The sequence below is a fragment of the Egretta garzetta genome, unplaced genomic scaffold (assembly GCF_000687185.1).
Source record: "Egretta garzetta isolate BGI_Z169 unplaced genomic scaffold, ASM68718v1 scaffold584, whole genome shotgun sequence".
Classification (NCBI taxonomy): Eukaryota; Metazoa; Chordata; class Aves; order Pelecaniformes; family Ardeidae; genus Egretta; species Egretta garzetta.
The window spans coordinates 160,953-174,313 of NW_009259529.1; the positions used below are offsets into that span (position 1 = coordinate 160,953).

The window sequence follows — 13,361 nt, forward strand, 5'->3', positions numbered from 1 at the left end:
TAGGGAAAGCAAAAGCCATGCATGCAAGCAAAGCAAAACAAATAATTCATTCACTGCTTCCCATGGGCAGGCAGGTGTTCAGCCATCTCCAGGAAAGCAGGGCTCCATCATGCATAATGGTTACTTGGAATGACCAATGCCATCACTCTGAATGTCCCCTCCTTCTTCCCCCAGCTTTATATGCTGAGTATGATGTCATGCAGTGTGGGATATCCCTTTGGTCAGTTGGGGTCAGCTCTTCCAGCTGTGTCCCTTCCCAGCTTCTTGTGCACCCCCAGCCTCCTTGCTGGCAAGGCAGCTGGAGAAGCAGAAAAGGTCTTGATGGTGTGCAAGTGCTGCTCAGCAATAGCTAAAACATTGGTGTGTTGTCAACACTGTTCCGGTGTCAGATCCAAAACATAGCACTATATGAGCATTTACCTGCTTTGTAATACAGAATGTATGAGGGAGAGCATCTCCAGAGTCACTGAGGGATGCGCAGAGGTTGTATAGTTTAGGGAGTGTTTACTTAAGAGTCTCTTTAGTTGTATTTGAATTAAATTGGTAAAGGGAAGTTGATTAATGCAATTACTAGATAATTTCACTCTGATAGAGAAAGGTAACCTTTCATTCTTGTTTATGGCAAACAGGCTGTATTATAAACCTGTCTTGCGAACAGATCTTTTATTTCTGAGGTTTTTGGCATCATTAAAGGAAGAACTTATATTCCTGGCTGAAGATTTTTTTTATTGCAGCAGATGCTTATTTAACCTTTATCCTGTGCCCAGCTATGCAGGGGGGCTCTTGCTACATCTCAACAGAGTAGCATAGATTTACACATTTTTTTTTCTTTTCAATAATGCCTTTACTTGATGCTTAGCTATCAACTTATGAAAACATTTTGTAAGACCTCACTGTTCCCCAATTTTCCTTTTATTTCTGTGTATAACTGTACACTTAGAAGAGTAAGCCTTTTAGCAGTTCCTTGCTGGCAAGGGAAAAATTGCAGTCAAGACCAGCTCTAAAAGCTTCCTACTAATACTGTAATATGCTACGTAACCTTGTCTTTTTTAGGAAGTACCAAATGCTCCTGACAGGAAATGGCGGCTTGCACACCTTATTCTTGCAGCTTGAACTCTTGATACAAGCAGTCTTTTTTTTTTTTTTTTTTTTTTTTTTTTTTTAGGCGAGTGAACAGGCAGGGTAAAATTAGAGCACTATTCCTTAGCCAAATTGAAATTTGATTTCTGAAGTTGTCCGCTTATTGAATGTGCCCGGGTGGGCATCTCTGGCATTTCTGATTCTTAGGGCAGTGACTTTAATTTCCAAAGGGTGTTGATCCCACAAGGCTGGTACAAGTGCGGTGGCAATGTCCCATGTGCTCTGCATATGCTCTCCATGTGCATATACATATACATGTGCTCTGGCTAACCAGGCAGGAGCACGGCAGGCATGGTTGCCTGCCAGGGATCAGGCAATAACTGGTTGAGGTACTGCTTGCCTGGGCAGTGTTAGGATGGTTGAGGAAATCTGTGGCGTGAAATAATTCTAAGTCAGGAATGCAGACTTCGAAAAATTGTTTTAAAGGAAGTTTCAGTACAAAACACTGAGTTAAACTGATATTTACATTAAAAATTAGTGTTTTAATGAAGAAGGTGTTCTATTTAAATTGTGTCATCTTAGAAATAAGATTAATAGGAGTCCTCGGTGATGTTTTGGGGAACAAATCCCCAAAAGCCATTCTTCATCTCCTTTTTCTCTTAATATTACTTTATATGAAGAATGATCATCTGTGTGTATATATATAACTTCATAGTGAACTTGAAATACTATATTTTATTTGTTTCACAACTTAGCATTTACATTATATCATCATCACCTAATGTTCGGTAAAATGATTTATTTTTTTTTTAATTTTGGAAAAACAAACTTACCTTCCCACAGTCTTACTCAGTCAAAACTCAGTTTTTTAATTACTGGCTGTCTGTTAAAAAGAGCAAAAAACTTGAATTCTTTCTCTTTGTCATTTTACCAGACTTTTTGTCTAATAGCCATTTAGCACAAGCAAAAGGCTGTTCATCTCAAGAATAAACTGACATTACCTGTATATCTCTATTCTAGTTAATGGCTGAGCTCTGGAACAGCATGTTTAGTTGCTTGAATTGTCTGCCTTCAGTGCAACTTTATGCTATTGAGTATGATTTTATTTAGAACTACCACAGCAGCTCCTCTTGTCTGAACTCCTCACAACCTTTTTTTTAACATAGCAAATTTTAAGTTCTCAAATTCTGGCCTTGACTGTGAAAACACAGGCTTACTAAGCCAGCTGTAAGAGACTTCTAAAGACGAGATACATTGAAGCTAAGGCGTCTTGTTGCCTTTGTTTATATAAAACAGTATTTTGCTGCATACTTAGACTTTGACATCTGAAAAGCATGTAAAGACTGCACTTGCATGGTTTTCCCAGTCTTTGGGTGTGGTGGTAAAGCAAGGAAGCCTCTTCTACTGTAGAGGAAAAGAAATCAAGCTTAAGTGGGGGACACGAGAACACGCTTCAGACTATTTGTTCTGCTTAATCAGAAACTAATTCAATGGATCAAGTGATAGGTAAATAGCCCCATATCAGTAGTCTCAAAAGACTAAAGGTTCAAGGACCCTGAAGAACATTTTATTTGAGAATAAAGATTTTTGTACTGTGGTTCTTGCACAGTTTCCTTTGCTTCAGGATCTTTATGCAAGATCTGCAAGATCTTTTATTCTTTCTAGGAAGATTTGTTCTTTAGTTCACAAAGTCTGACGTATTTCTTCCTGGCTTCTTACTGCTGTTTTGAAGATTAAATTGGTTCAGTGGACATGATTAACATTGCAATTAAGCTTTTTGTGTTGGGGGTGGGTGGTGTTCTATTGTTGGATTTTTTTTCTCTCTCTCTCTTTCCATGAGTCAAACAGTGGATGTGATTCTACCTTTTCAGGGTATAACTAAGCAGCCTTCGATGAAGTTAGTAAGAGATGGTCTTTGAAGCAGCAGGGTTAGGCTGAAAATGGATGATACTAATTGCATTGCTTGTGAGCATTTTAATATCACCTTGACTTAATCCCTGTCTCTAGAGTGATATGTTTCGAGGAGAGAAACCCTGAGGAGTCACTATAGTCCTGCCTTGTTCTTTTGTTCTTCCCTGGGTACCTGCTGGAGGAAGGACTGTTTTCTGTTACTTAGCTGCTCTTGCGTTGAATTACACAAGATCCATCTGCTGCTTACTTGTTTTCCTTCTTCTCTGTGTATCTGACATACAAGAATGCTTGTTTTCTGTTTGTGATCTTTATCTGTATCTCAGCTTGGAGAAATTACAGATGTTTCTGGAAAATATTCATTGATAACCTGGTTGAAATCTTGAGTAGCAGAACACTTGTGCAGTATGAATTGCCTGGGGAAGTAATGCAGAGAGAGCGAGCAATGCATGGGCATGCTTGTACTGATGCAACCACTGAGGCTTTTTGGTAAGTCCTTGGCCAAAAAGTGATAGTTTCTAGGAACTGGCTGGCAACCATCCGGGATGTGTCAGACGCGTGTGGATTTTCTTGCAGTTAATTCGCTATTCCACAAGATGGAGCCAGTTATTTGACAAATAAAGTGTCAACCAGCAGCAGAATTTGGAGAAACAGAAGAGAATTAAAGTAACTTCACTGTGCTTTATGGTCAGAGGACAGGCAGGGTGCAGTTGAGTGAAAGGAAGAATTGTTGTCTGTCAGAAGTCTTTGAAGATGTTGGCCCAAGATAAGTTTGCTACCGACTATATTAAGATGCAAAGCAGTTAGGGCTGTTATATGTAATGCTTGGCTTCCTTCCTTGTAGAATTGCTAGTTGGTAACGGCAAGAATGTAGAGTGAAAACTTTGTTTTTATGTGCCTCTGTAATATAAACCTTATTTAAACTTAGTCTTGACAAGCTTTCTTCATTTAAAACTTTGTCTCAAACTTTACTAGTCTCCTGGCTAACTGGTTTTATGCACAGAGTGTAAAGGCTTCGGAGTAGTTTGCCGAGATGTGAAACAATCACCCTTCCCTTTGGCAGCAAATAAAAAAAAAAAAAAAAAAAAGGCTGTGTGCTTGCTCTTTTTACCTGAATTCTGACCTCTCGTTGCTCTTGGTAAGTTGAGATGTTTAGTAAGAGTGGGCAGCACCTGTGTTGCAGCAAAAGAAGTGCTTGGGTATTAACCTGCAGTTACAGGAAGCTGAACAGATGGTAGCGGACTGATGGAAACTGAATCACTGAGGTTAAGGGAGGCAACCATCATCATTCTCCTACTTTGTAGTCATATCTGCAATGATCTTATACTTGCTCCTTTGTGGACATCTCCCGGTTCTGTAATATCCCAGTACTTTTGTTTCCTTTTGCCTCTTTTTTGTTTGTTCTGGTCTCCACTGCCCCTTTTTTTTTTTTTTAATAACTTGTTTGTGTGCTTCTACTCCTGCTCAGTCTTGGAAGTATATGCACACACATTAAGCAAGTGCAAGGTACTAGTCCAGTTTAAATAATGTGGAGGAGAAATAGCTTGTCAAAAATGATGTACTGAAGAGGGGAAAGTGTGTGGGGGAAAATTGGGAAAACTTTTGAAATATGTTGGGAGAAAAGCTTTCACTTCCCTGGAGAATACGTAAAAACGATGCCTTTTTCACAACATTCACACTTCGAAGTGCATTTTAGAGTAAAAGAATGTCATGTGAAGATGGATAGCTTTTTCAGCAATTTAAAAATTGGCTTGAAATCGACTTATGTGAAGACTTGTATCTAAAATTATGTAAATTACTTTCAAGCTCTTTATTGCTTAAGTTTTAAACAGATGAAGACAGTTTTTGAAATGTTCTCAGTTTTTTAGTAGCTGTAGATATTTCAGCAACTAGGGAGAATATTTCTTATGTACAGTAAATATACTGGCATGAAAGTCTACTGTAACTGGAAAAAAACTCTCTTCAGGTTGTTTCTTAATTTCACATGCTACCTAGCAATTCTAAAAACATACCAGGAAATGTTGTGTCTTGTGGCTACATAGTTCTTCCATTCTTAAAGTCTTTTAATAAAGGACTCCTTAAATACTCTAAATATGCCACAATTAGTGCTGTTTCTGTGCATCTAATTGAATTCTAGTTTCCACTCAAAACTTGGCATACAATTCCTGAATGCAAACTAGTGTAGTGGTGGGTTAACCCCGGCGAGCAGCTGAACACCCACCCCACCTCTCCCTCTGCTCTCCTCTCCTGTGGAATGGGGAGAAAATAGAAGGAAGGTGGAAAGACTTGTGGCTTGATGTCATGACAGTTTAATAAGGAAAGCAAAAGCTGCACAGGCTAGCGAAGTGAAAATGGAAAGTCAAGCTGATGCTCCCCATCATCAGGCAGATGTCCAGCTGTGTCCTGGAAAGCAGGATTCAGCCTGTGTAATGGTTGTTTGGGAAGGCAGATGATGTCACCACAAATGTCCCCCCTTCCTCTTCTTCCTTTCTGCCAGCTCTTGTTGCTGAGCAGGATGCCATACGGGTTGGGATGTCCCTTTGGTCAGCTTGGGGGTTGCTGTGTCCCCTCCCGGCCTCTTGCCCATCCCCTGCCTGCTGGGTGGGGGTGGGAAAGCAACCTTGACTGTGCCAGCACTGTCCAGCTGTAGCCAAAGCATTAGTGTTACCAGCACTGTTTTAGTCACACATCCAAAGCACAGCTCCCTATGGGCTGCTATGAAGAAAGCTAGCTCCAACCCAGCCAGGCCCAGTGCAGCGGGAAATGTCACTTGGTATTCTCCATTTAATGTGTAATGGCCAAGACTCCAAATTAATTTGTGTGAAGCTGTATCGCGATTCAAATCCATCTTTCCATTCAGCTCTTACAAGAAGTTTGCACTTGTGACTTGAAATTTAAGCACAGCACAACTTAATCACTGCTTTTTATGAAAGTAGCTGAATTATAGTTGCCAGTAAGACTCAATATGCACAATAAACCTTGTGAGTTTTTATTCCAGATTAGTGTTTTTAAGAATTACTTAAACTGTTAATGTCAGACCATCTTAAGAAGGTTGTCAGGTGTTCACAAGAATGACCTAGCGTGTTCTTGTCTTGATAATATCTCTGGAAAATAGCACACACTGATGCACACGTAGCTGACCTTACCTACCTAATAAGAACTGAGAAGGAAATTTAAGTCTAATCAGTAGACAAATACAGAAAAGAAAGAAAAGTTTAGACTGAAGAAAAAAAAAATATCTTCTGATATTGGAAGCAGCAATCTTCCTTTGGGTTGCTGATTTTTTTTTTTTTCCCCCCCTTGGTTTATCCAGGCAGTGTTTCTTAGTACCTAAGATATAGTCTAGTTATAAACATTGGTCATTTTCATTTATGGCTTTTTTTCCTTATATTAACTTTAGCAAAGGATGAAAGGGGCTGAAAATATTTTTAAGCAGTTATCCATATCTTAAATGACTGAAGAAGTTACTTGAAGTGTATTTTTATATCCATGTGGTGCATCATCAGTGGTGCAGCAAGCTGCTGAAGTGCAGCTCAGCTCTTCTAGTAAAAAGCTTCTTTTTTATTGAAAAGAACAAAACTACAGTTGTATTGAAACTTAGGTCGAACAGTATTTCATGCTAATATGGGCCGCTTGGAGTTGCACTGTATAATGCAGTTCTTGATAGGTAAGATGACATTACTACTGACATGTGAAGGTGTTTTAAATAGCGTAAAATAGCAGTCATCAAGATTCTTTGTGTCCAGTCTTCATTTCTGGGGCCAAATGTCTGTCTGTCTTAATTGGCTAGCAAAATACATACAGCAGATAAACTAGGTTACTTTTGTAAATTTTGCTGAAGAACAACTGATGTATCTTTAAGGACCCAATGAGAGGAAACCTGTGAATATTTCTATTAAGTGCAAAATATTTCCTGTGTACAGAAATAAGGCTCCTGACTTCATACAGAATTGAGATAACTGTAAATTATTTATTGAATCAGTCCAAATTACTGTTAAACATTTCTCACACAGGAAGGTTTACAGACTGAGCTTTAGTTGGCTGTTCGGTTAAGTCAAGTACAGCTGGTTTGTTGCCCACACAGAAAACATTATTTTGTAACTTCTTTTGCCTACTGCTTAGCTGTGGCTGTAATTGATTTTTATTAATTAAAACATTTTTCATTTTAAGTGTTTAATATTGCATATTGTCATTAGTCTGAAATAAATTCAGAGATTACACGTGAACAGTTTTGTCTGGCCTCAGGTTTTGTCTGTTATTCCACTACTTAATTTGTTACTTTATTGCTTAAATATATTTGATTTCCCTAAGTTATTTCAGAAATAAGTACACATTAATGAAATCTGAGCTTCTGGGAAAATACAAAACTGATCTTTTCCTTAGGAGAAACCCATCTAATTCACAAGTTGTCATGATCATTCTTTTTGTTAACAAAATTTTAAGTTAAAATATTAAACTACAAAGTTAATGATCTCCTCCTTCATTTATTACGATAGATTTCAGTCATATCAAGCCCTTATTCCGGTCTTGTCTCATTAATGTAGAACTTGGCTGTCTGGGATGTCATAGCTGAGGAAGAACCTGAAAATTAGGAAATTAATGTGATGTGTAGTTGTACAAACTCTGTTGTGGTAAAAAGTTTTTACTGGCTATGTGAACGCCCTACAGGATAAATATATGGACAGTGTATAGATACTACAAAGAAACACCTCCTGTTGCTACAGTAACGTGATCAAAACTGGCTTCCCTCTTTAGAAGGCACATCCCTGGGTTATAGTTTGGAGGAAAACCTGGAGAAGCTGTTGGGCACACGAGATCTTGCCTTACTTTTTTGTTTCTAAACTATCATGGCTGTGTTGAGTTATTGCATAAGCTGAGGTACTTTATCTACAATGGAGTCACTAAGGAGGCTTTTTGATGAAGTTTCTACTGGTATACTACTTCAGCTGAAACTTGAATAAGTTGAGAGAAATGGCCTGCAGAACTCTATCCTGGAGCACTAAAACTGAAAGTACTATAAATTGTAAGTGGGATCTTCCTGTACTAGAGATCTACACAGCCGGTAGGGACAGGGTGAGTATTTTGTGTCTGTAGTGTTTTATAGGGGAAAATAGGCAGGTCAACAGGTTGCTAGTTGTTGAAGTATTTAAGGCACACATTGCAAACAGCTTGACTGTTCATTCTTACCTGACAAGTAGTAGTTTTAATGCAGAAGTGCTGTGTGGGAAATGATGTGTTAGTTTCAATGAGTAACTGTTCAATCTCTTGACCCCTGAAATCTAATTTTATGATGGTAGCACTTATTTCGAAAACTGCCAGTCATCTTAATAATTTTGGTCTTAAAGGTTAAGCAATAGACATCAGGTGGTCTGACTTTTGAGATCTTGAACAAGACAAATTGAAGGCAAGGTGGCTACCCAAAATATAGCCAGTATTTCCACTAGTAAGAGGAAGGCTTCTTGCAACAAATCTGGGGAGTTCTGAATGTGTCTCGGGATTTTTGAATACCAATTCAAAAGAATGGAGTCTAACTGAAAGGATTTCTCCTGCCTCCTTGTTTTGGCTGTTGCTGAACAGTGCTTGCACATGGTCAGGGCTTTTCTTTTTTTCTCTTCTGCCCCCTGCAGACGAGTAGACTAGGGGTGGGTGGGCAATAAATTGGGAGGAGACACACCTGGGACAGCTGCTGACTGATTGACCATTCCATACCATGTAATGAAGTGCTCAGCAACAAATGCTCAAGGAAAGGAGGAGGAAGAAAGGACATTCTTGGTTATGGTGTTGTCTTCCAAAGCAAGTGTGGTGTGTGCCGAGGCCTGGCTTTCTAGGAAGTGGCTGGACACCTGCCTGCTGATGGGAAGTGGTGAAGAAATCCTTTTTGTTTTTTCTTTGATGGTGTGCAGTTTTTGCTTCACTTACTAAAACTGTTATCTCAGTCTACAAATCTTCTCACCTTCCTTCTCTTTTCTCCCTGTCTTCCAGGAGAGGAGAGTGAGTGAACAGCTCTGTGAGTGTTTGGCTGGGGTCAACCCCACACAGTTCTAAGCTAAAGATCAGGAGAGGAAGACATAAAATTCTTTTCTAGGCCCAGGAAAGTGTTTGTGCAATATATTAACACTGAAATGCAAACTGCTGCAGTTGCATGAGTAGTCTAGATGCACATCTGTTGTACAAAGGTGGAAAATAATTGCTTGAAATGTTTTCCAGCTCTTCAGTGTGCCTTCTTGCTTTTGATGGTTAATTATTTAAGCTCTGAACTCCCTAGAGCTCAGAATTAGATGGACTTTAAAGCAGTGCTTTTAACAGTGGTGGTGTACAGAGATGGAATTAAACAATATAAATGTGTTTGAGATTGTGTGGTAACTTCCAAGTCAAACACCCCAAGTGTCACTGCGGGAGTTCAGGCCAGCATGCTGTAGATCTCTCTCAGAATGCCAGTACAGCTGAGAAACAATGGTAAGGTTCATGAATCAACCCAATACCATGAGAAAACTCATTGAGCTATGTATGGCAACTCATACTGTAGCTTAGGAATCTAGGGTACTGAACATATTCAGTTTTCCACCATTTTTAGTCATGGATATTTTCATCAGTTGATTTTGCAAATCTCTGTATAATCATTCTCTAAGAGCTTGCATGCTACTGTTGTAAAGCCTGTGCTCTATGAGGTATTAAAGGATTTGTTGCATTAATATAAGATTGCCCTGCGTTTAATTTCAAATTAAGTACAGATGCATGTCTTCGGAAGATTTTAATTGGAGGAAAAGGATCAATCTCTACAGATTTCTGCTGATGCTTGCATCTGATACATAGCCATTTGAGATGTAAGCAAAATCTTGTTGTTACTAATAAGCCAACTTTCTAAAGTTTGTTTGGGTTTTTTTGGTTGGGGAGGAGGAGGAGGGCAGTGGGTACAACATATGACTTCCTAGCTTAATTTGGCTAACTCACATGTTATGTGACATCACTTAGAAGTAGGAAGCCATAAATAAAATTACTGACAATGGAGACCGTTAGAAGTAATCGTATTCTACAGAAATAGCTATGAGCCTTTATTCACCCTGTGTATTCCTGTTGTCAGTACAGAGTTATGCCAAAGAAAATCTTCCTAGTATATGGAATTTTGAAAATAACTAATTTATTTCCCCATTCTCCTTAGGTCCAAGATGGGCATCTTGGAACACTGGTGTTTTTATTTGCATCAGATGTGCTGGAATACATCGAAATCTTGGGGTCCATATATCAAGGGTCAAATCTGTCAACTTGGACCAATGGACACCAGAGCAAATACAGGTAAAATATCTTAAAATATGTTTTCAATTTGGAGGGAATGCTAGGATTCCTTTTGAAAAGATTTGAGTTTATCATCATGATGCCCCAACTTAAAGTGTTTTATAATCAAAGTAGTTCTTAATGTGTTATATTTTTACTGTGACGTTTCAATGTTCTTAAAACTCACTTCAGAAATTGGTTTAGCTGTCTTTTCATTTTACATGTATTGTACCTTGCCACAGGGACTCTGAAAGCTTCTGCTTTGTTGTATCTGTAGAAAAGGTGTTGTAAGCCTTTTCCTTTTCAGTAGGGGACAGTAAAGTAGCATTCACACATCTGTCTGATTCTTGATTACATTCTTTTGGCGTACCAAGTACTGACTTTTCCAGGTATGCTCCAGTCTGAAGCCTCTTTCTGCTGCCAGACAAATTTTCTTTCTTCTGTTCCTCCTGGTCTGAAGAGCCATCCTGAGAGATGAAAGCTTATCTTTCACTGGATGGGTTAGTTTACACTGTAAACGGTATCTGTGTTATTAGCTTTTGTCCAGCAAGTCTTGGCAAGCAACCCTCCTGTGCCATGGGAGCATCTCCCAAGACATATGGCAGTGTAGAGGTCTCCAAGTTAAAAACTTGAAGTGTATTTAGGCACACCCAACAACATTCTGACTGTCTCAGGATTTAAAGTATTGATGGACATGAACTAACTGTTTTCTACTTTTCCTTAGTGCATGCAGGAAATGGGAAATACTAAAGCAAGACTACTCTATGAAGCTAATCTACCAGAGAATTTCCGAAGACCTCAAACAGATCAGTATCCTTTTTGTTTTAGCTTTCACATTGAAATGACTTTTAATGCAATTTAGATGTTATGACTATTTCAAGGAACTGCTACATTTGGCAACTCACCTTATTTATTTCATTGATACTGTTGTAGAAGAAATGACAGTGGAAGTTGGGAACGGTTCAGAAAAGGTTTAAATTGCTCCAGTTACAGCAAATCTACTTTGTAATGAGATTTGGCAAGCCCCATTTATTTTTGCTTTCAGAAGAGGTGACTTCATGTATTCCCTGTATGTAGGAAGTTAGAGTGATACTAGAGAGCTCTTGAATATTCTGTCTCTATTTTGAGTAACTGCAGGCTGAAGTTAGAAGCATTTGAACAGGAAATAATGAGTTGAATGGTAAAATAAAATAAGCCATTGGATCTTACTCAAGTGAAGGATGGATTTCTTCCTCTAGATTAAGTATTCTGTAATTTTTTGGAGTTGAAGTGTATACATTCTGTGAATTGTGTAAGCACAGATGACTAGCATGGGAATATCTAAACAACAAACCTCCCTGATGGCCACCATTTGTGTTGGTTATCACCACATACCTGGAAGGGGAGGCTTGGAAGAAAAGTTGTCTACCACCAATAAATAGCTTTCCTCAAAAAATACCTTTTTCAAATGTACTGGATCATTAGGATAATGTATAATGGCATTAATTTAGATTTGTATTAGCTCCTGATTTAGTGAAGTTACTCCACACATAGGATTTTCTTCACCTGATCTTACTGGAACTCTTAAACTATAGCGAGATCCTAAACACCTACTGTTAAGTGAGCTGAATCTTTCCTCAACTCTCTTAGCCTGATGATTATACAGGCTATGGAGGCTGATAAACGGACTTAGTTGTAACTGGATGGTGTGAATTTTCTCCTATATCCAAAGGCGATTTTGGTTCTTCTGTTTATTAGATACTGTGCTTGATATGCTGTGCGCAGATGATTTTTTTGAAAGGGTTAGACTTCTCATTATGAAATGTACTTAGAGCAACACAGATAGGTTTTTTCATATCCCAGTAACAAACATACATACACATAAAAAAAAAAAGTAACTGGAACCAGATAGCACTGTAGTATTCCAGCTGTAATATTCTAGAACTTTATTTCAGCTGTAAGACTGAAATATTTTGACTAAAACTTACTCAAAAGTGGGTCTCAAAGATGTATATTTTGTTCTTACTGTAGCTAGCTTAAATTCACTGGTGGTGTTGCAGGAGAAGCTATAATGCTTTACTCTAAGCTTTTCTTGTCAGATCAGACCAAAAGTCTCATTTTTAGAGTTTCAAAAGAATTATCTTGTTGACACTGTACACCTTGAAATAATTATATAGCCTTTTGAACAGTTGTCACTTTCTAAGTGGTGGACTTTATCAACTGAATATATTTCATTGCATGTGTTTTCTTTATTAAAAATACAGTGCTAGGAGAGATGATGCCAACATTTTCTGTTTTATTTCTCAATTTCCCCATAAATTTGGCAGCTAGATACCTACTTGGCATTCATGACAAGCTGTTGTGTTATGGGCTTGTTTTGCCTTTCCTCTTTGCCCTTTGTATCGCTACAAAATCAGCATTGTTTCTCATCAGTATTCGGATTATGAATATTCTGAATATTCTTTTGGATGAACTGTGAAAACTCTTTGCATGTAATGATCACTTTTGTATATGTTCTTCTATATTGGTGTTTAACTTCCTGTAGCACTATAATATACTTATTTATATTTTTTAGGTAGTAGAATGGAGACACACATGAGAAACATATGTGGGATCTGCCCAAAATCTCCTGGTAAAGGTCCCCCATCACTTCGGTTTCTTAATCACAAGACTGATCTTTCTGGGCATTTTTTTATTCTTCCCTTGTACTTGGCAGGGATGCTCTGGCATAGAAGCTAACTTTGAGGATCATCTTGATGTGTTTTTGTACAGCAGCTTTAGCTTCCTGTTTGAAAGTGGTTTTTTTCCAAGAGTAGATTAAGTAATTTTTTTGTCTCTTCATTTTACTTGCTTCTTAAAACAATTTTTGCATCTGGCAAGGTTGCTTAAAATTCTTTTGTTAACAAGAACACAGTAGGTTATAGATGTAAAGACACTAAAAATTCATGCATATTGAGGTGGGGTAACTTGAATAAAGTGGATGTTTTTCAAGATACACAACTTAATACCCCAGTGTAATAACATCCTGAAAAATTAAACCCTATGAAATCTAAATACTTAGAATTCTGGGTTAATAATTTTCAAATTAAAACTTTCTAATTGTCTGAAATATCAAGTGTGCA

General features: G+C 38.1%; 1 protein-coding gene across 1 annotated transcript in view; it reads left to right on the forward strand.

Annotated features, from left to right (window-relative positions):
* The first annotated feature begins 10,152 nt into the window (after positions 1 to 10,152).
* Positions 10,153 to 13,361, forward strand: part of SMAP1 (small ArfGAP 1) — a 77,294-nt gene continuing 74,085 nt past the window's right edge. Inside the window, exons 1-2 of the mRNA XM_035893103.1 lie at positions 10,153 to 10,281; positions 10,985 to 11,070. Of these exons, the coding sequence (XP_035748996.1) occupies positions 10,988 to 11,070 (83 nt within the window). The 5' untranslated portion in view covers positions 10,153 to 10,281; positions 10,985 to 10,987. The remainder of the gene's footprint in view (positions 10,282 to 10,984; positions 11,071 to 13,361) is intronic.